Consider the following 22,397-nt stretch of genomic DNA (forward strand, 5'->3'; position numbering starts at 1 on the left):
GAGGATACATTACTGTGATCACAGTAGCAGAAAAGTTCAAAATCTGTCCTTGCTCTCTAAAAGCACTGAACTGCCTGAAGAAAATTGATGTGTTAGCATAGGCAAAATTACCGAAGCCATGTGCCAGGAGTAAAATTCACATTGCCTTGCTCAAATAAGAAAATGCAAATGGCAAATATTTTTATAAATAAAGTATTAAAAGTAAAAGTGTAATTGTCCTTGTAGCCAGACAGATCCTGTGTCTCCTGAACATCCAGGGACATGGTGGCTACTCTGGAAATCACAGCTGCACTGCCCCCAGAGGTGCCAGCAGCACTGCGCACTGCCTGTGTGTGTAAGTCATGTATGGACAGCACTATCTGCAAGCAGTCACAGATTTGGGCTTCCCAATCCACAAACGTAGGTCTGCCCAATTAGTCAACTCCTCGGCACCACAGAAGGCAAACAGGACTTGCAGTCACCGTATGTACATGTGCACAGCGCTGCTCTGTCACACGCCCTGAGGGCTGGCCGATAGGCCTCACCCACTTACCTGTGGGGATAAATGCACCCACCGGGGCTGTGGGGCCATCCCCATCTGTACTGGCCCTTTGTGCACGCAATCACCAAGCAAGGTAAACCTAACCTGGATCAGATGTGAGCAAAATCAAATTTCTGTCAAATTAACTGAGCGTTTGTTGTGGTCTTTAAACTGATTTTGGTGATAGCTGATCTCACGCAAGAGTGGAACTGGCAGGTGATACCTCATGCTGCAGGAAGCATGTGGATACAAAAGTAAGCTGTCAGATATTTTTGAGAAAAACTTTGAGCTGGTCAAGGTAATTTCTACAAGAAGAGCTCTCTGCATCGCTGGTATCCAGGAGCCTTCATGCCCGGGTGGCCGTACTGCTGAGCGCAGCCCCAGAGGCACAGGTATCGGCACTGGGAGCAGCACTGCAGTGCAGCTCATAGCACTGATACACACACAGAAGACCTTTTTCAATATTGCTGTTATTGAGAACTTCAAATGAATGGATGAATTTGAAAGACTTCCCAGAAAATACGTTTCCTTTTCAGCTGGCAGCTCAGTTATTCATCTAAGTAGTCTGTGGATTAAGTAATTTGACAACCACTGAAAGGTTTCTTTTTGTGAAACAATTGCGTGTTATTGCTCTACCCTTTTTCCATTTCACCTGTACAAGTAACCCAGAAATTCAGTGCAGACATATCAAGACACAGATCAAGACCAGACATCAGCCGCACCAAGAAGCGTCTGATGGTGCTGGTGCACCTCAGGAATTACCGCGTGGTGGGCATGTAAAAGACCAGAGAGGGAAAACAGAAGCAGGGAAAGGGTTAAAAGATTGTTTATTCCTGTTAGCATTGTAGCTCGCTTCTGTACCTACATGTGGGAAAGAGGGAGCGTGGATCTTAGTCATTTCACGTCACAGAAGATTAATGCAGGAGAGGCTAAGTGGAGGTACGACATCACGTGTTCTAAGGCCATTGAGCGATCCAGTGTCTAATTTATTAAGATAGCAGGCAGATTGGGCAATCTGATATTTCTAAATGTGTAGCGGCTGTCGGTTTGGTACCTCACCACCTTTCCATCTTGGCTATGCTGCAGCATGGGCGGTGGCAAGAGGCCGTTTTGTCCCTGTCTGGCTGTGCAGTGGCACCTTCCCTCCCAGGAGGGCCTCTGGGTGCCTCTACCAGGCACTGCCTCCCCTGCCTGGCCCTGGTGGCGATGGCCCCACGGGGTGATGAGGTGCAGCCACTCCGGGACACGGGGCAGCATGTGCCGGTGTTACACCTGCCCGTCACGTCCACCCACCTTAAATCCCAGCCCTGCTTTTGTATAGATCCTGACAGAACAGCTCGGGTACGCTGTGTACAGTCAGAGGAACAGTATTGATTTTGCTGTACCTGAATAGAATTCTTAAAAGGAAAACAAACCTAGCGTTGTTTCTTTTGACTTTTGTGCGTGGGTTTCTGTACTCACCGTATAGTATTTGATCTGTGTGAAGTACAGAGGCAGAGCTTGATTTTTAAGATGAACACGACCCAGGCTCTGATCTGTGCAGGCACAAATTCAGAACCAGTAAATAGTTTTGCACATGTTTTTATGGCACGTTTTTAATTGAGGTGTAAAATAACAATTTCCTTCCTACCTACAAATCAGAGAATCAAATGGTCAGTTTTTCTACATTTTTTCTGGTACAATTATCAGGAACCATACCCTACTATTTCAGCATTACTAAAAAGATTAAAATGTACTTTATATGCAATTCACTGGGCCAGCTTCAGATAAGCTAGCCTTTTCCAAAGTGTATCGTGGTTTTTTGAGGTTTCTGCTGTGAATTAAGTTTACTAAAATATGATTTTGAATGCAAACTTTAAGGCATAGTATACGTTAGTTGTATGAATAATTATATTGTTACAAAGACAGTTTAAAGCATTGTTAATGCAGACACTACCAATACTTAAAAGCATCATTGGCTGATGGTGATAATACAGCTTCACTAGTGGATGATTTATGATGGTAAGCATTAAATACTCTCTACTTTAAAGTCATTAATCCCTACTTTCTTCGAATACGTTTAATTAAAAAGTTCCATTTTCCAGTAATTGCTGTTTTTATATAACCCCAAAATGGAATTTTATTGAGGCACAAGGTCTTTTATATAAACATCCATCTGTCCACCGTGTAACTGTGCTGGGACAAGTTTTGTAGATTGGGTGAGAAGTGGAGAGATTACAGAATACTGTGTCCCTGTAAGAACTGTGAACTTTTGTCCTCTGAGTAAAGGCTCTGGAGGATTTTTGCTTTCATAATTTTGGTACCAAACAAGGGAACTGCAGAGTCAATAGGAGAGAAAATCATGAAACAATGGATTTAGTGTCTAGTGGAGTTGCTTTATTAGTTTATAAAGAAAAGCTCTTCTTTAGTCCTTTTTTCCTGTGTCAAGTTCTGCACTGCAAAGTATCATCTGCTTCTTACATTGTTCCCTTCTATTCAAATGCAGAATTAGGGAAACCTCAATTGCATATATAATATATATATACGTGCATGTATATATCTATGTTTCAGGCTGAAAGATATGACTAATAAAATAAAAATATGTTGGTATTAATAAGGTTGGCATTCGAAAAGTATGAAATAAATGCATGGAAGTTTGTCAGCTTATTAATCATTCCATTATAAGTGGTGTTTTTACTTTCATTGCTCTAACGTCTAACCACAGTTCATTGGCTAAAGGCCAAGCTAGCTTTTGCATTGGCACATTACCATGCGGTGTAGTTCTTACTTCTCTTCCATTTATTAATGCTGCAGACTTCCTACAATTCAGGCTAAAAATAGAACTGGTTATGTGAAAAACACTGCATTTGTGCTTGAGCTGCAGTATAGAAACAAGAGGATTTTATATGGACGAGGAACAGATTCATGACACAGAAGAGCTAGCTGCTTATACTCTGGAAAAAGCTTTATTTTTGCATGGTTGTAAATAAGATTAGAGTTGCTATGTACACGTTAGTGTGAAGGATGAATCATATTTGCGGTATTGCCTCAGAATGTATGAATCTTCATGTGTATCTGTTGTATGAAGGAAAGCTGATTTCTTGTACAAGGAAACCTGAAAGTAGTGCAATGTAAAAAAGTGGATTTGTAAAGTCAAAGGCATATAGTAATGTTTTGTTTTGCAGAATAAAGAGTGTCTTCATGTGTGGCACATGTTTTGAAGTATTCTCAAAAAATTACACACTAAATTAAATCTTCAACTGCAACACTACATTTTCAGACTTGTGTTTTGGCAAGGCATAACCTTTCCTATTGTTCAGTAACTCAAAAGCAGCATTTGCCGTCTCCAGACCATTTCACCACAAAAAACATTCCTAAACTTATTTCTGAGTTGTAATATAGCTGCACACTAAAAACTGCCAGCATTCAAATGCAGTCCCTGTGCTCTTGATCTTTTTTATAATGCTGTGATTTGTTTTGGATCAGCAGTATTTTGAACAAGGCAAACAACGTCCCTTTTTCCATCTGAACCTAAGGGAGCTGCCAGGGACACAGGTGAGGAGTGATAGTGGATGCATTTCATAGTCAAAATGAAAGGCAGCAAAACTGATAAGGTCTCATTGTTGCACAAATAGAAAAAGCTAACAGTTTGCATATCAGAAATATCAGGTGTTAGGACTTGACTCAGAACTGCTGAATAGTAGCTTGTTTGCCTTTGGAGAAATAGAGAGGAAGGAAATGTCATGCAGCAACATCACACATGATAGTGATGGGAGATGGCAAACAGGGAAATAGACTTTTCCTATGCTGTTTCCTAAAGATACTGTTTGGACTGGCTGTGATGGTGGATTATTAAGGAATTCTGATTATTAAATATCTGCACTTGGCAGAGAGGAACATATTTTGAAGTGTACAACAGTCTCAGAAGTCACTCTTGTTTTGCCCTTTACTCAGTACTACGTAAGAAATAAAACTGGTGATTGTGTTAGGAGAAGAGGCAATAATGATGAAATGAGAATAAATTGTAAGCTGTATGATTTCTGAACTATCTAGAGGAAATGAAATTAAAAAAGCTTTCAAATGCCATGTGCTTTGCACCAGGCCATTGAAGCAGTGAGGTAGAACAACAGCTATTGGGTAGCTTTGTCGATTCATAACCTACAATTTGATGTAGGAAAAAGAGAGATTAGTTCACAGGACAAGTATTTGGTCCAAAGTGCTTAGCTCCTCCCCTTAATTACTATAGACCAGCCTTAGCCTTCACATAATGGTGAAAAAACATCCAAATCCAACATAGGCTGAAATCAATGAATATGTTCCTATTTACATTAAAATTTAATTTTGTCCAGACAGGCTCTCTGAAATTGATACTCAGCGCTATACCAAGTGCAGTATAAAGAATCATATCATGCAGTCAACATGATGCACTTTTGCAATATAATTTAACGCTAAAGTTAAATTAAATTACAAAGATAAATTTTATGGTCTCTCTTAAAATCATTTCAGAGCTCAGTTCTGATCAGAGATGTGTAAGACACAAATCCTGCCTATCGATCATTAAATATACAAATAGTTGTGAGAGAAGAATCGCATAATACGATGGTCTGTATGAGACTTTCGTTATGATGCAGGCTGGTGATTTGATGTATTGATCCTTTCCTGCAGTTAGGATCTCTCGAGGAGCAGGCTCAGGCAGGTTGACCTCACTGCAGAAAACACCAGCCAATCTATATAATTTGGGTGAGGCCAGATTTCACCAGGAAGGTCCATAAGAAAGAGGTAATGAATTATTCAGATTCTGGGTTTTCACAGCCTTCAGACTTAAGACTGTCAGGAGGAACATGAGACTTCTGCTGCGTGTCCTTTTGTTTTCATTAGCTGAACTACAGCAGTTGGATGCAGTTTGCCTCTGCCATTGGGATTGCAGTACTAAGTACCCGTGGTATGAAAGCCAACCGCCCCTACTTTGCCTGATTTGTCATCTGGGAAGAAAAGGAACCAGATAGCCTTCACTCTTCACTTTGGTGTAGGAGGTAGAAAAAGGCATGAGTTCAGCTGGTACAACAATATTAAAATCTCGCAGCACTGTTGTGATGCCATCGAAGGGAGTATTTTTCAGAACATCTCCCGGTTGTATAGAGGGTGAATGGGAAAAAGAAACATTTACTGAAAGGATAATGTTGGATAATAAAATAATGTTGGAAATAAAATAATCTTTTAATGGCTGGGTAACTCGAGGAAGGGTGAAAAATCTGAAGTTTCAAAGTTCATTGCAAAGAGTCCAAAAAATATAAATCTATTAAAAAACAGTATTAAAACTTCAAAGAAAGAAAAAAAAAAAGAAACATAAATACAAACAATAAAGCCCCTTTCTAAACCCATGAACTGCAGATCAAAATAGAAAGATTAAGCAAAATCACAAAGAAAGTAATAAGAGCTACATTTTCCAAAAGTCTGAGGGGAAACGTTTATCAGATAGTCATAGCAATGGCTGGTGGGCCTAAGATATTTTTATAATGTTTAAGGGTGTTGCAAACCAGAATTAATTCCAGCACATACTGTAATGATTCTATGGTGCCAAAGAGATAACTAAATGAGGCAGATGTCAAACCCATCTCCACAAACGCACCTCCAGTATTAGTGCTTGCCCTCAGATGGGGAAAAGGAGGGCACAGCTGTCCAGGGCAGCACGCATTACGTGGGGTCCTTAAGGTGGTTTGGAGTCCTTAAGGAGTTTGTTACGTAATGAGCTAAAGATGTGAGTAAGACTGCTTCTGTCCAGGGTAAGAAATGCTTATTTCGGTCCAGTACGGACACCAAGGAGGCCTTCAGATGAGGTTCTCTCAAGGGTAGGGTGCGCTCGGCTGTCTGCCAAGCGTTTCAGCAGCAGTCCTGCAAGACCTAGGAAGTTTTCAGCAATGCCTTTTTGATTACAGCAGCGTTGAACCCGGTGCCCTTTCACCACCACAGGGAGTGAGAAAGATGAAGTCCCAGATGGGATGCAGGAGAGGAGGGAGAAGCTATTGGAATTGTAAGGGAGGTTGCGGTCCTTGCTGACTGGGCTCACGGTTGTGATGCTGTCACTGCTGCCACCACACAGAAGGGCAGAATCGATGGCCAGGAGAGCTAGCAAAGTTGCTGTAACTGCCTACATTGTGCCAGGGTGCAGGGAGGAGAAGGCACTGGTGGAAGCTGTTAGCTAACGTCTCTGTTACCAAATAGAAGGAAGGAGGGAGAGAGGAATGAAATTGGGGTCCAACACACTAATGAGAATTAGCTGCAGGGCTGGGTGTAGCTGTGCAGTGTTAGGAACTGTTTCTGTTTCCTACACACTCATCGTATTTGTCTGGAAAAATATTTTTTTATTTTTTTTTAAGCTTAGACTTACCTGAAATGAATGCTTCTTCTTTCCATTCTCGCTGTTGCTGGGAATTGAAATGGCTGCAGATACAGAGCAGTGTAAAAACATGATGAGCTATGTAGCTTGGGAGCAATTGAGCAGCTGAATACTGCATTATTGAGAAATCATTTGCTACCTCTGGGTGTTAGTGAGAAACTGGAGAGTCCTAGACTGGCATTCAGGGCAGAGCACAGGATGAATAAACATTACTGAGTGCTGAGTATTTACTAGTGAATCCAGCATGGAGCTTCAGTAGTTGCATGTCATCCCACTGCATCTTGCAGGGTTGGCAGCACACAGAGAAGAAAGCTTGAATTCCAGAAGATTTGCAGCAGAATTGATCTTATATTGTTTCCTAAATAACCAAATTATCAATGAAATGAATGACATTTTGCTTAATGTGCAGCAGGCAATCTGCATAGCGAAACAGTCGTATTTTCAAGTGACAACACGTGAGAACCATTTAAATATATATCAGTAGTCCTCAAGGGACTTGTAGATCGCAACATGAAATTGTTGTTTTCATGTGCATACCTTATTGTTGCCAAATTACCCCTGGCTTAGTATTTTCTTTCTTATCTACTTGAGATAGGAATCTCTTCAGAATGAGGGGCTCAGTAGTTTGTAAAATAGCCGTGTATATCTCTAGCATTGCATAAATAATAAATAATAAGGCTTAGATGCTAATGATCATTAATATTGCAAGTGTTAAGCTGGAAATCCTAATTCCTAGTTTCTTAGGTAATTGCAAGTATAAATATTTCTTGACTCAGCATGGTGAGCAGTCACAAAACCCTACCCTGTGTGGAGTGATGGCTATTAAGCATATCCTGGACCCAGTAAATCTCAGGCTATGGAACTTGTCCCAGAATCTGCTCTTGCTACAGAACTGTGCTGCAGAAACTCATCCTGCATTTTTTAAAGCTAACACAAAATATCCACTCCATATGGTTTTGGAGACATACTTAAAATATGAGCCAAGTTCAAGCTGATGCAGTTCTGTCTTGCTGAGCCCTGAACTAGTCTTAAACAATTTCTTTGAAAGGTGCAAACACATTCATCTCGATGAAATTTTGAGTCAAAGCCTAAAGAAAGAAATTTCAGTGACAGTTTTTAAACCTTTTCATTACTGTCTGCTTAAAGTAAGTGTATTTAATTTAGGAGTAAATATAGTAAGTGTTCCTATACCATATTTACAAGCAGTTTTTCACCTCCTTCTGGATATTGAAAGCTCATATCGTTCCTTACCTTTGTAGCAAAACCAAGGACTTCAATCTGCTTATACACTGCCAATTTAAAAATCTTTGGCACAGAAGGAATTGGAAAAATGGAGAGAGAGAAGAGTAGTCACAATAAACAAGTCAGGGATTAGTCCATGGTATTGGACTACTTAAGCTGTTGGGGTTGAGAGCTGCATTTTCATTCTGGCCCAAGGATCATTTAAGGTATCATCGCTAAAGTAAATGATCCTATAAAGACTGGATTTTGAATAGCCAGGTTCAATGGACTACTTTTATCATTTAAATCAAAGTGGCTACTGAATTTGCTGCTTGCTGCATTAAGTACTGCAAAATCTCTGAATCGGTAATTTGTTTAGCAAAGCCAGAAATGCACTGCACAGTGATCACACAATGAAAATTTCTTATTAGTTCCCACATCTCAGCAGGAGTGTACCTGGCTCTTCAAAAAGTGAAAGCAGGTAGCAGGAGTGATGGGAATCTCAAAAACACTTACTTTGGCTTAAGGTGTATCATATAGGGAAGGAGCATGGATATAGTTGATCCACTGAAATGCACTGATGGAGGAGACTTAAATTTGTCTTGACATACTGTGCATGAGCTTAGAACAAAGCAAAAGCAATCCCCTCCAGAAAAGCAAGTATGTAAAAAAACAAACAAACAAACAAACAAAAAAACATTTCTTGTGTTTCATATAGATAAATAAATTAATTAATGATCTTCTCATTTATATCTCCATGTTTTTAATGGAAAGCAAAGATGTTTTTTAAGATGGAAATGTTCTGTATTCACATGTGATTCTTAAAAAACACAAGCTATTTTGAGCAGTGAATTGCAAGCCGGCCAGTGAAAGAAGCAGCAATATGTTCCTAGGAAATTTTCAGTCCTCCCTCTGTTCTGCAGAGGAATGGTACTTACATTAATTTTAAAAAATAAGCATGAGCAGAGAAATTTAAACTCGGCTATAAGCCTTACCGTTTTCCATTTCCAAGGAATGAACCATATTGAAGACTGCAGCAAAGCGCTATTGTTTCAGTACCACACTGCAGGGAGAGCAGAGTACTTGACATTACCCTGGCAGTCACACCTTCAGCTACGGCTCTTCTACAGTGGCTGAAAAAATACCCACAGCGCATCCCCTGCCTCATTGCAAATACATCAGTAACATATCATGGACCTCTGAAAATATATATCTGTGGTTATCCATAAAACAGTGTGCAAAGACATCTCAGTTCTTTGCAGAAGTCCCATCCCACTGAAGTCAATGGGACCTTTCCCAGGAAAATGCTGTGGGGCCAGAACATCTATTCCCATCCCTGGATCTATTCTCTAGAACATGAGTAGGGTATGCAGAGGAAAGACTGCATCTCAGCATAGAAATAAAATGTTATTGTCATCTGACTCATTAGTTAATAACTCAGAATCTTTGTGGAGGAGAAAAAAAAAAAAGAGCTCGGAAAGAAAGCACTGAACCCCGTCAAGGCTGCACCATCTATTCCAGGTATACCTTCACTGTCAACATCCTTCCCGAACATTAGACAGTGACGAATACTCCCATTGAAATGTTTCTTGTCACTCCTATGAAGGGTTGTAAATCTCTATGAGCTGTGACTATTCAACAGTTTCTGTAGTTTTCAAGTGATTAATACGGGCATTCAACCAGGAAAAGTTTCAAGCACCAAGGAGTTAAAAACTAAATTTTATGGAACTTCAGGGAAGGCTCATTGCCATTATGTTCCTCACCGGTTTGTTTCAGAAAAACTGATGTAGCCTCATCATACGTTAACATTTTTAAGTGTCATCTACATGGAATTTCAGAAAATTCCATTTTTCACTTACGGCTAGTGAAACTTTTGCTTTATATGGACAAAAGTGGTAATGATGGGAAGATGCAGTTCTCAAAAATTGCTTCTTTTGGTAGACTAGGGCTTGGCTGTCCAGCACCAAATATGTTCCCTTCTTTAAAGAAAGCGGCATGGGATTATGTCAGTCTCACCACATAAGTATTGCAGGGCTCGAGTCCCACTGAATTCTCTTTAAAATGCAAAAGGCATTGAATGACTGAAACGATGCAGTTCTTTTGTGCTCTGTGGCATGGAAGCAGGGGGAGAGATTGTTAGCTGGGTCAGCTCTGCCACCTGCAGCTCAGAGCTGGCAGAACCGCGGCATCTTCACCAGGAGCGTATCAGTCCTTCACTAGAGGAATTGTAGAAAGTCTGATGGAGACAAGAGGCTTCACTGAGAGGGTGTACAGAAATTAAATTACTGGTAGAATACATAAGCTTCTGTATGCCATACAAAAATAAGGTAAAAGAGAGTTTTCACATTGGTCTTTCTGCTAATCCTCGCTGCTATCAGAACAGACATCCATTCTCAGAACAGAATAGAAAACCAGCATCAGAACAACAGTCATAAAGCTGAATACATTCTCGGTGTGACTGTAGTGGTCCCAGAGCTGAGTCTGACCCCGTACCGCAGGCAGATTTTGGCTCTGCTGATAACTGAAGTACTACAGGAAATTATTCTGTGGATCCATATTCTCGGAACCCTCTAACTCCTGTCTGCAATGCCTCCAGTATCTCCTCATATAACTTCCTTCCTAAAACACACTCCTTTCTGAAACCTATAAATTCTAGTCTTCTCCTCTAAAAAAAAAAAAGTCATTAAAAAAATAAAATAAATCAAATCCTTCCAGATGTGTGCTTTACTAATGCAGAAAGCCATGTGCTTTATTATGTTCCCTACTTTCACTTCCCTGAGCCCCAAGGGTATAACATTACCATTTTCTCAAGTTGGATCTCAGCCCTGTAATTGATGAATTGGACATAGGATCCATATGGAACTCTATCAAAGTCACTGACACTCTATACAACGCCAAAATGCATGCATATGTGTCCCAGTGGATGCTGGGCACCCAAGAACATGGACTTTTCAAGCCAATGACTTCTCTTGCTGTAAAGCGCTGTGGTCCGCTCCAGGAGCAAATCCAGCTCAGTGCTACTCACAGTGAAACAGTGACGGTTCTGCAGCAGTGGTCAGACATCATGGTGATGAGTTCAAATAACAAAACCTGACTGGAAACCAAATCTAATCACGTTGGGCTAATATGAGTAATGTCAAGATCTTTCAGGATGTTTTAGCACTGCACAGAGAAAGTGTATCATCTGTTACGATACTCATTCTTCAGTGATTTAAAAGCCAAAGAAGCATATTTTTGCTATTAACTTTAGGCTTAGTTCAGTTGCCCAAGCACTTAAGACACCTTCTAGTGCCTGAAACATCCACACAGAGCCTTGTGTCCTTCTGGGACAGCAAGAGAGACCAGCTGGCTCAGATACAGCACAATCTATGGCATTTCAGCTGGCACTAGACCCGGTGTGCGGGCAAATGAGTCCCACCTTTTGTATTGTCTATATGTGGAGCATGGAAATGTCTAACTCATGTCTTGTCAAGCATTGCTATTAAGGATTCTGGGTCCCTAGAAATGTAGAAATTATTTCTGTGATCATACACTGTCACTGCCCTGAAGTCTTTAAGGTATTTTCCTGGGTGACTGGTTCTGAGCTGTGCAGAAAATGCTTGAAGAAGAGATTGGTTTAGTTGGTGTTCTAAATATTGTTATTATAGTGCTACAGTAAAGGCTTGTATATTTTAATATTATACAATCCTTGAAAAATGTTAAAATAGATATTTTGAAAAGGAATCTTACAGACTGAGATGAGGTGGTCTGTGGGGAATAGGCAGTCGATGCCTCAGGCTTCTTCTGTATGCAAATGAATGTAGGAGTATGTAAAACATTTTGTTAGCTTTGTTTTAAGGAGTCACTCTGTAAAATCGCACAGACAAACCTGTCTGCCAGTTACCCTGCTCACGAGTAGTTAAAGATGGCAGGTGGCAGATCTCAGGACACGGTCCTGGGCAAGCTGCTCGAGTCCCCTGCTTGAGCAGGGGGTTGAACCAAATGGCCTCCGGAGCTCCCTTCCAACCTCAGCCACTCTGTGATTCTGTGGTTTTGGCCAACCCATATATTAAATGCATCTTCTCCCAGCATTTTTTGACTCTCTCTTTGCAAAAAACAAGATACAGATTGTCATTGGCAGATGCCTCAGACTTAAGGTAATTGGAGCACGATCTTTTCCTCTTTCAGGGATTTGGTTTTGAGTCATGTTGGATTTCAAGTAGGTCTCGAAGGGCACAGAAAAAGACTGTGAGATTTAATATCAATCATCGTTAATCCAGTTCGTTTTACATTTGTGTCCAATTCTCATGAGCTAGATGAATTTAAAATGGACTCGTCACTACAGAGTGCAATGTCCTCCTGTTACTCGAGCATCTGACCTTATAATTTGCAGACTTCAGAGGGAGAAATTGGCTGAGAATTCCCCAGCCCCAGCACCAGAAGAAGAATTCACGCGAGCCTGTACTGCTCCTAGATATCAAGAAGATGAGAGTGTCCCATGTTTCAGTGCAGGGGCCCCGCACCTGTAACTTTGAATCCATGTGTGTGACATCAGTCAGCCTTGCTGTGTTTTGGGTCCATATCCGACTTTAATCTTGGGTATGAAAGGAAGGAGATTATAGGTAGGCTTAGCACCAAGTTATCTACAGACTACAGTGATGGCGCAGTTCTTCACGGTGCACATTACAGCTTGTACACAATAGGAAGCATCTTTGCCAGATGATAAAGAAGAAACATTCTCTTTGTTGCCAACAATAAATATATACAGAGGAGTAAATATGTCAGGAATAAAGTGTCCCTAAGGAAATCTTGGAAGACCCTACATGTATATTTACATACTTTTAGTCCCAGCAGCACTAGAGCTGTGTGAGTGTAGTGCTCTGCCCAGGCTAACTAGTTTGTTAAGAATTATTACAGTTATCTGTTTCATACTAGCTAGTATCTGTGCATAATGACATGATTTAGGCTGCCCTGCCAGAAGCACAGATTTTTGAGAACCGAAGCAATGGTGTAGATTATAATCACAAATTCCCCTCTCTCCCTCACACATGCACAAAACCTGAGCAAGTGCCTGCAGGTTTCAGAACAAATTGAAGAAGAACTCAAAATACAACATCTCTTGCGCAGCACAAACTGGATCCTGCATGAGCTTCGGAACCTGATGCTCTTAATTTTTGGTAGAACATTGAACCGGAGGAAAGGCTGAGCCCAGACTGCACACTATGATAGAAGCTCTCTGTCTATTAGATTACCTTGCAGATATTTGTATACAAAAAATATATTTTAGAAGTCTATGTAAGAAAAAAGTCAATGAGGCAATTGTAGATTCAATTTCTACAGCTGGAAAAAAAAAATCCTCATTCTGAAGCTCTTCATTCTCCCTGCTGCTTTATGTTATCTTTGTTTTAACTGCTCTTAATGAAAGGCTCATCAGAAGATAGTGTCAATACATAATAATATTTAAATGCTGAATTCATCTTTAAGTCCTCATGACAGCTCCCTTTTAGCTATTTTTCCTGCATGCTCAGAATCTCTGTTTATATGAATGAGAGTAGAGCATGCATGGGGAGACTGCAACAAACATTGATCAGCTGTGCAGCCCAGAGAGGAGAATTTGCTTCATGCCTCACACGTTTGTAAAAGCATGGAAGGAAAACATCACCTGCTGAAATAAATCCAAGGCGCTCCGTCAGCAAGACCTACTAAGAATTCAGTAAAGGACTGTTGCACTCAGATCAAGAGTCACATTACGTTATGCCTGTCTGCAGTGCCCATTCTGAGCTCTAATAACTTGACCAACTTGTTGCCCTCCTCCTGTTGGTAAAAAGCCAAACCTTCCCTGCTTTTAAATGCAGTTCTGCTTTGAAAAGTGGCTCTAAAAATGACATGTGGGCTCCATGTTTGTTCTGTGTCAGCTATTTCCTTATCAAACATGCTCAGTTAACAAGGAAGGAACCTCTTCCTCCTGTGTGCCAGCCCTGCAAATTTCAGGTGGAAGCCAGGGGTCAGTCTGGATTTTTTCTTCTTATGTAGGATGACCAAAAAACAAGGGTTCTGCAAACGAGGGTAAGCCCTCAATTACATATGTGCAATTCTGTTGTCTTCTGTGGCTTTGCATAAGGTTTAACTGACTGGAAATGTGGTGATAAACAGGAGGGAATAGAAACCAACTCACTCCGTTCTTTATTCTAGATCTGCTGTGCTAACAGGAGCAAAAAGCAGTGAACAGTGATTTTAATTATTAAGTGAGCAGATAGAAAATGTATAAGAAGCAACTGTATTTGAAGAAGGGGTCTGCTTCAGAAATGTTCAGTTTCAACATAATAGAGCATTCAAGCTGACAAGGAAAATAAAATGCTTTTTTCTTGGACATGTCATTATACATGTGATGGGAAGAGAATGTATGGTCCTCATAACAAGAAGGGAACAAAATTATTTGAATTATTTTGCATGAAATAGAAAGATAAAAGATTTTCTTTAAAGCCCTCATTCCTGAGAACTCTTCATTATGGGGTGCAGCAGGTCAGAAGATCACTATGTATACATCTTGCTATACTGGAATGAGAAGCTGCTATGGGCATTTTATGATTTATTAATTCATCTTTACAGCTATACCAATCAAGCATGACAGTTTTCTGCTCTTCTAAAACCTCTGCAGTCTGGAAGACCAGAGTTGAAGTTTACCCTATTTTTTAAAAAAATACCTAAGGTAGCAAATAGTGAGCAAAAGTTGTCTCAGATCAGAATTTTGATCCTGCAATCCCAGTGCAGATTAAACTGAGTTGTAGGATAGGTTAAAAAAATAAATAAATAATAGGTTAAAAAAATATAAAATAAAAAAGCTGAAGATATACTTTCCAGCTATGTAAATACTGATCAACTGAATCTTTGCTCAGGTGAATTCATTCGATTTTGACTTTTTCTTCCAGTTGTGTGTAATACTGGAGCCAATGCAGGAACTGATGTCAAGACATAAAACTTACAATCTAAGTCCTCGAGACTGCTTGAAGACTTGCTTGTTTCAAAAATGGCAGAGAATGGTGGCCCCACCAGGTATGTTTGTTTTCTAGTATTTAATTTATTTTATAATTAAGTGAATATGGAAACAATGGGAAATTTTGGTGCAAATATACTTAAAAAGGAAAGTAATAAGCAATAACACTATTCCAAAATTAAGCTTGAAAATTATTCTGATTTTGCATGATTTCAGTCTGATGCAACACAATGTAAAGCAAGTTTTATAGATGTGCACATTCAAATGGATCCACTATGCGTGGATATAATTTAGTTCAAAAATACACGTAGATAGAATACGAAATGCCTACTGGCTCCATTAGAATTCATAGTTTGTGTAATTCAGCTTCCTGCTGTGATTCTGAAATTACAGCTACAATTCATAATTAATTGTCTTTGAGTCTAATATAATGTTATTTACAGGCCTGGACCTAATCTCCTTCCTCTTACGTGAAAATAATAATTCTCCCTTTTTTCAGATTATTAAAGATTTGCATTTTTAAGACTATTTAAATGGATGCCCAGGCCAAATTTTGCAAAGTACAACTGCTACCTTTGTTCTACTCCAATTTAGGACAAATTATGCAATTGCCCCAGTTTGGTCTAAGTTTGGAAGATTTGCAAATAAATGGCATTCAGCACTTTTTAACATGCTTCCTGGGAGTGTCAGTTTTAAAGATGAAGCCCGCACCAGAGTTGGAAGGGAATTCTATGATATTTGTTGTATCACTGGCAGCAGTAGGGCAGAAAGCTGCCTGCCCCGTTCCATTGTCTCTGGCTGGCGCAGCTGAGGCTGTGATCTACATCAGAATAAGATCTGGATTTTTCTTTAGCAAAACCTTCAGCAAGTTACACAGCCCCTTTTAACATCATGATAGTTACCATGATATCCCCATTGGTAAAATGCTTTCATATATCTTTATAGATAATCTGGGAGAATAAACTTCATTAGTCCATTATATAAAATTGAAAGCAGATTCCACTGGTTTGGTTCCAAATAGTATTCCAAGGTTCATATACTAAATCTAAACTAACTACTACTAGTAGTAGTAAACTTATGAATGTAAAACTAGATGAAAAAAGTATTTCAACACTTCTGCTTGTGGTTCATTTTGGCACACACTTTACAACATCTTCCATTTTCTTTGCTTCTCACCATTTTATTGCAGCAGAACCCACGAGACAACCGACAACCAAACGGAGAAAAAGGAAAAATTCTACCAGCAGCACTTCGAACAGCAGCGCTGGGAACAACGCAAACAGCACCAACAGCAAGAAAAAGTCAGCCGCTGCAAACCTGAGTCTATCAAGTCAGGTACCTGTAAGTCTCACTTTCCTTTTAGGCCCCAATCACTTACAGTGCTTTAATTCTTTCCTTGTAAAGAAGGTGCATTCTTGAGCCTAAACTATAACAAGCAAAAGGCGGCCTTGCACACTCAGTATGCTGTGGAAGCTGGGGAATTAGTGGGGGGATGTGAAGAAGCCATTCTGCAGTGCAGCTTTAATGATCCACCCTGATGCAGGGCTACCTTGAGGAACAGACGTGATTTTTTTAAGGCTGAGGCCAGCTCGCCAATAGGACTCTTTCCGCTGGTGGTGGGACTCAGACTGGGCCCCATGTGTTCAGATGTAGCACGAGCACTCAGAGTGTCTTGCAGACATCCAAAACCCCAGTGCTATGTCGGCATGAACCCCTATGGAGCAGGGTTGCCACACCTGAGCAGACCACTTGGCTCGCTACATTAGTACCTTATCTCTAATCGGTGCTGGGTTCGGGTGCTCCAGTGGACAAGGTTATGAGTTACCTTGCTTGCAGAGTTTATCTCGTTCTCAAACCACTCCATTTGCACAGGGTAGATCCCTTGGAATATGGGTCTCAGTTTATTCACCTCACTAGCTGTAACTGTTGGCATCCTAATTATATAGGGAAACACCAAATCATTTCTAGAACTCCACCAGCATTTTAATAATGTCACGTTTATTGCCTTAGTCATGATATAGGGGTAATGTGACCCCAAATTGTGACAAAGTACGCCTTAGTCAATAAGGAGATAGCTCATGCATTTTAAAGTTGGGGAAATTAATTTGATATTATAGGAACTATAAAGTGGTATCTTGGGAATAACATGCAGGGATTTTTATTGGATTTCTGATCAGCAGATAGGAAAGGGCTATGTCTCTTCTGAAGCCTGACAAAGAATATAGGCCTTTTGTTAGCACAAAGCAGGCACTTCCTAGAAAGCTTGAACACTCAGATAAAAAAGAGGAGTAGACTAACACCGGTGAAATGAAATGAAATGAAATGAAGATTTTTGTTTAGCAACTGAGTCAGCAATCCACTAGCTTACAGCAGCTTTGGGCTTCAGTACATTAAACTCATATTTTCTCCTTGTCATATTAAAATTTTCACGTGGCTCCCATCCCTGGAGTCAGATTCTTTCCCTAATATAGTCATCTCTGGGCTTTTCTGGCAGCACGAAGCAGTCAGAAGGCCAGCTACCTGATCCCCTGGTGGCAGAGACCACTCTGCCTCACTGATTGTGTCTGCCAGAAAACCCCTTGGATCAATAATCAACCACACATATGAAAAAACAGCAATTAGGTGTAAAACTGAGCAACCAGCTAGTTCCCTGCTGCCTCCAAGTTTAAAAGACAGTAAGATCACTGTATCTCAGCTGCTCCCTGCCCTGAGTTCAGTTCAGCAGGACCAGAGTCTGACCCCCTGCCCCTCTGAAGCCTGCTCCTCCCTGGAGAGATGTTGACTTTTGTTGGCTTCAGTGGTAGCCGCGTGTGCTCGTATGTTTGAATGTAATTGGGCCCTCTGATAGTTACCTGTCACTCCCACTGATACTCAGGCTGACTTCAGGAACTCAGAGGCTATTCCTGACAGACAGTAGTCAAGGCTGCTCTTCCTGATGGGGATAATAGTTGAGCATCTGAGACATCACGGTGAAGTTTATCATGGTATGAGGGATGGATTTTTAGTCTTCATTGACTTTCAGGATGCTACGTAGCTATTTTTCTTCAATACTGTTTGCTTTCTGTACCAGAGTAGCAAGATGGTCCAAACTCTTCTTTTATGGAGGATCAGGTTTCTTTTTTAGGACCCTTCTCTTTTCACTCTGAACAGTGGAAAATGGTTAGCTGTTCAATTTGACATACTAACAGTTCTCCCCATCTTCCCGAAGGCAAAGATAGCAAACCAGATGGAATTGATGGTTGGGCCATCCTGTAGGATAGACAGAACTCAAAATAATTTTAGCAGTAAGATATTTTGGTGTAAAACTATTCAACACTTTTCAGTTAAATAGAGAAATGTTACTGTGTTTATTCAAAATTATGCATTTCTGACGTGGTCCTTCTTATTACAGACATGCCACTGCTTTCTGAAGTTAGTGGCAGGTAGCAGTAACTTGCCTTCTGTTTCTTTCTCTTAACTTTACCTCAGTGAATCAGTCAGTAGTTAATGTTTGATTTTCTTTATATGCAATAGAAAACAAGATACCTTCAAACACAATATGAGAGTTTTCTCAGTTTTCCACTATTAAAAGCTTCATTCAGCCACAGAGCTTTCTGTGAATGGGTCTTTCCTGATCAGTAGAAAAAAACTTCTGAAATCATTGATTTTCCATGTTAAAATCATTCTTTCCATTATTATTAGAGAAGAGGAATGAAACCACTGCATCTTCTGTCCAGTTGACTTGCATAAGCCAAGATAGTTCCAGTTCCATTTTTCCCATCGTCTTTGCTGGAGAACCCCACCAACGGGCTCACATTCATACCAAACCTGCATTAATATAAAGTCATGTACTCCAGATGCAAGCTTTCTCTTGTTCTCCAGTGGTTTCTTCCCAGCCAGCAAAGACAACCAGACAACCTCTCCACCATAACAGAATCTAACTTCCTGTCACTTCTATGCTTCTATATTGTTTTCTCTTTGATAGTAAATTAATCCTGGTTATAGAACGTTTCCATGACCTCTACTCTATGTAATGTTTCTTGGTTTAGGATATTAGTAATTATTCGGTTTTGCTGCTACAGTAATGCTGTGTACACTCTGGCAAATATGTGAACTTACCATAACCTTCATCCACTTTTCTCACCCACACCATTAGCTTCTGTTTGCATAATGAGGTCTTCATGTCTGGAGAGGCAAATTTTCCACTTTCAAGAAAGCAGCTGGAGTACTGTCAGCTATGACGAAGTTTGAAACTTCTGAAATATTTCTCATTTTCCCCATAGTCCCTTCCAGATCTTCAGATAAATACACGGTGCTAAGCAAAGTTAGATCAATGAGATGAAATGGTGTTTGTCACATACACATGCTTCTTCATTAATAGGAGGTTGTGCCGTTCCCTCTACCTGAGTATTTTCTGATCAGTTCTTCAGGCAGGGACAGTACTGACAATAGAGATCCAAGCCCAGAAAGTAAAATGTTGTTGTATTTCCATGCATGGGTCAGGTTAGTACTGCACCCTGAAGTTCACCTGCTGAAACCTAATCAATCAGTATCATTTGTACCCTTTGTGTTGCCTTAAATTTATTAGCACTTTGAGTGTGCTGACACGTTCTGATACATCTTTAATGACACAGTCTTCAAAAGCATCCTAAGGGGCTCTGTCAGTGGGTGGGTATGCATCTTCCCTCTCATCAGTAATTTGAACAGGGTCACCCTCATGCTGTCCTTATGTTTCTAGCTGTTTTTTAATACTTTCTCAGCTCTGCTAAATAAAATACAAAGTTTTGCCCGTTTGATGGTTACTTGCACTTTGTTACACTCATTTTCCCTTATGTATATTTCCCATCTTCTATGATTCTGTTAATCCTCATGCTACTGGTTACAGACCTTCATCATCTCCTATTATCAATAGGACTCTTCCTGCCCAAGTCCCTTTTTTAACACTTTTCCTTCATATTGCGAGCTTTCTTAAAACAAGTTACTGGTAAGTAACTAGCAGTTACTGGTAAGTAACTGGTTTTCCAGTTATTCAGTGATTCTTTTGACTGGAATCTATTGATGCTGAGGCAATGTGCTGCAATGGGTTGGAAGCAGAACTAAATGCCACTGAAGTCTCTCCAACAGCACAAATAGAAAGATATTTTTCTGACCTGAAGTTTGCTTCTCTCAGGCTTTCATTGGTGCAGGCAGAATACTTCCACAAATGCATTGGGTTTTGTTTAGTGTGTAAAGAAAGTTGACAAAACAGGGACAAAGAAACTGTAGTCCACTCAGATGTCTTAGTCTCAGCAGATTCCAGTCATTCCAGTCATTCCGGTCAGATTTGTTCATGATCTTCATCTTGTCTGATCTTTGGAAGAAACGTTAACCCATTGTGCAGAAACCAGGATTATCAATTTCCTCTTTCCTCCAAAGAGCAAAGATGGGCAAGACTCCTTCCACAAGGGTCACAGAAAACTTGTCTTTATCATGTTAGCTTTCCTATGATTTCAGAGTAAGTTAGTTATCTAATTTGGGTGTGTCATCATTTATCATTTACACATTACTAATTTCCTCTAATATTTGAAGCTAGTTGCAGTGTTCTTCCATGCCTTTGCTCAGGTTTCAGGCCTCTTCACAGGCTGAGATATGATGTCTTTGCTTTTTTTATTATTATTATTATGTTTCAAATAATATTGTCTTGCAAAACCAAGCCTTCGTATGTAGACTGGTGACCTGTGATCTGTGGATTATAGGTGTAAGCAAGATGATCAAAAGTGGTTAATACAGCCATATCACTTAAAAATCACTTTCAGTTAAGTTTAATGAAAACAGTCCACACTGATCTATTTTAATTTATTTGAATTTGGAAATTTGACAACAATGCACAACTCTCACAAACTCTAAGAACCTCTATGCTGCTCCCAGTCATAACTGTAGAAACTAACTGGTGGATTTTGCTTTTATTTACTAATGAAGATCTTGTTGAGTATAATACTGTAGACGTGCGCTCAGTGAAATATCATTTGTGTTGGAAAGAATAAAGCATCACTACATGCCACTAAGTAAATCAAATGTTCTTTGTTATATCCAGAGTCTTAATTAGAGCCTCCTTGCACTCTTTAAATGAGTTATATACCTCAATAGTCTCAATTTCTCTTTGTAGTTCTTTGTAAGCTCCTCAAAAGCCAAATCCATAAATAAACCTGCTAATGTGGGAGGGAGCAATACAATCTCTTACGTGTTTCAGAAACAGGGAGCAGGTTTAGGTGTTTTGTAATAGATGTTGTAGTACCAGAGCTACAGTTCCAGGGCTAGAAGATTAGTGTCAGAAATTATCCCCAAGTCTCAGGACAGTGCAATTCAGAATCTAAAATTTAGCCTTAAGGAGAAGAGAGTGAGCAAATTGGTTTCCAGTTGTTGCGCTTTACGAAAAATGTACCAAACAAGACCAGCACGTCAAGTAAACAGAGAGGACTGTGATGAGATGTGAAAGATAACCATTTTCCTCTAGAAAGTGTTTACTCTGAAACCTAATTAAAATGTCAGTTCTGTTTCTACAGATCATTTCAGCACAAACATCAGTCTGATGTTTTTTCTTGGAGGTAGTGACCATTACTGCAGAGGGCAGCAATGGGGCTCTAAGTCGTTAATATTTTTTGTGGCAAGGAGTTATGAAGTCAATTATTAAAATAATCACAACTAACATAATTCCGTAAGAAGGAAGGAGGAGATACCCTTCTTCTTTTGACTTAGCACTTCCAGGTGTGCAGGCTGCTAAAACTAGTGCAACTTTCTGTTCTTGAAGTATGAGGCTTGTTTGAAACATTTACTTCATAGTTTCAGGCATTTTTTAATTATCTCAGACCTGTGAAGCACTGCTTGTGTACTTCTGGGGACAGTGACACCTACATATTAACAAAGCAAATTAATAGCAAAGCAAAATAAAATAACAAAGCAAAGATGGAAGGCATAGGTATGGGGATTTTTACATGGCCCACACTTTTTTTTTTTTACACTTTCTTACCTCCGCACACCAGTAAGATATTGATCAGACACAGGATGATCTTTAAAATCCCAAGTTAAAAAGTCTAGTTCCTATAACTGGGCATAGCAGAGCTAAACTTTGAGGCTAGGTATAAAACAGATGAAGCCTGAGAAATGACCGGTCTGTTAAATAGAAGTGCTTGCATTTGGGTTGTGTATGAAGTGATCTCTGTGTGTAGTTTATATGCATCAATTTAAGTTTGGATGGCAATTAGGGATATTGCAGGATGAAAGGTATGATATACATGAAAGCTGCTTTTGTGGTTATATTATTAAATAATACATTTCTATCACATAATGTA

At 39.9% G+C, this 22,397-nt stretch overlaps 1 protein-coding gene across 14 annotated transcripts in view; it reads left to right on the top strand.

Annotated features, from left to right (window-relative positions):
- The window catches only part of LDB2 (LIM domain binding 2), a 372,691-nt gene that overhangs the window by 345,885 nt on the left and 4,409 nt on the right, over window positions 1-22,397 (top strand). For 7 of the 14 annotated variants that reach the window (XM_040557166.1, XM_040557165.1, XM_040557160.1 and 4 more), the window contains 2 exons: window positions 15,026-15,149; window positions 16,280-16,431. In XM_040557166.1, the coding sequence (XP_040413100.1) occupies window positions 15,026-15,149; window positions 16,280-16,431 (276 nt within the window). The remainder of the gene's footprint in view (window positions 1-15,025; window positions 15,150-16,279; window positions 16,432-22,397) is intronic. The other 7 variants (XM_040557170.1, XM_040557173.1, XM_040557161.1 and 4 more) reach the window with 3 other exon arrangements.

This window comes from Cygnus olor, chromosome 4, assembly GCF_009769625.2.
Source record: "Cygnus olor isolate bCygOlo1 chromosome 4, bCygOlo1.pri.v2, whole genome shotgun sequence".
NCBI lineage: Eukaryota > Metazoa > Chordata > Aves > Anseriformes > Anatidae > Cygnus > Cygnus olor.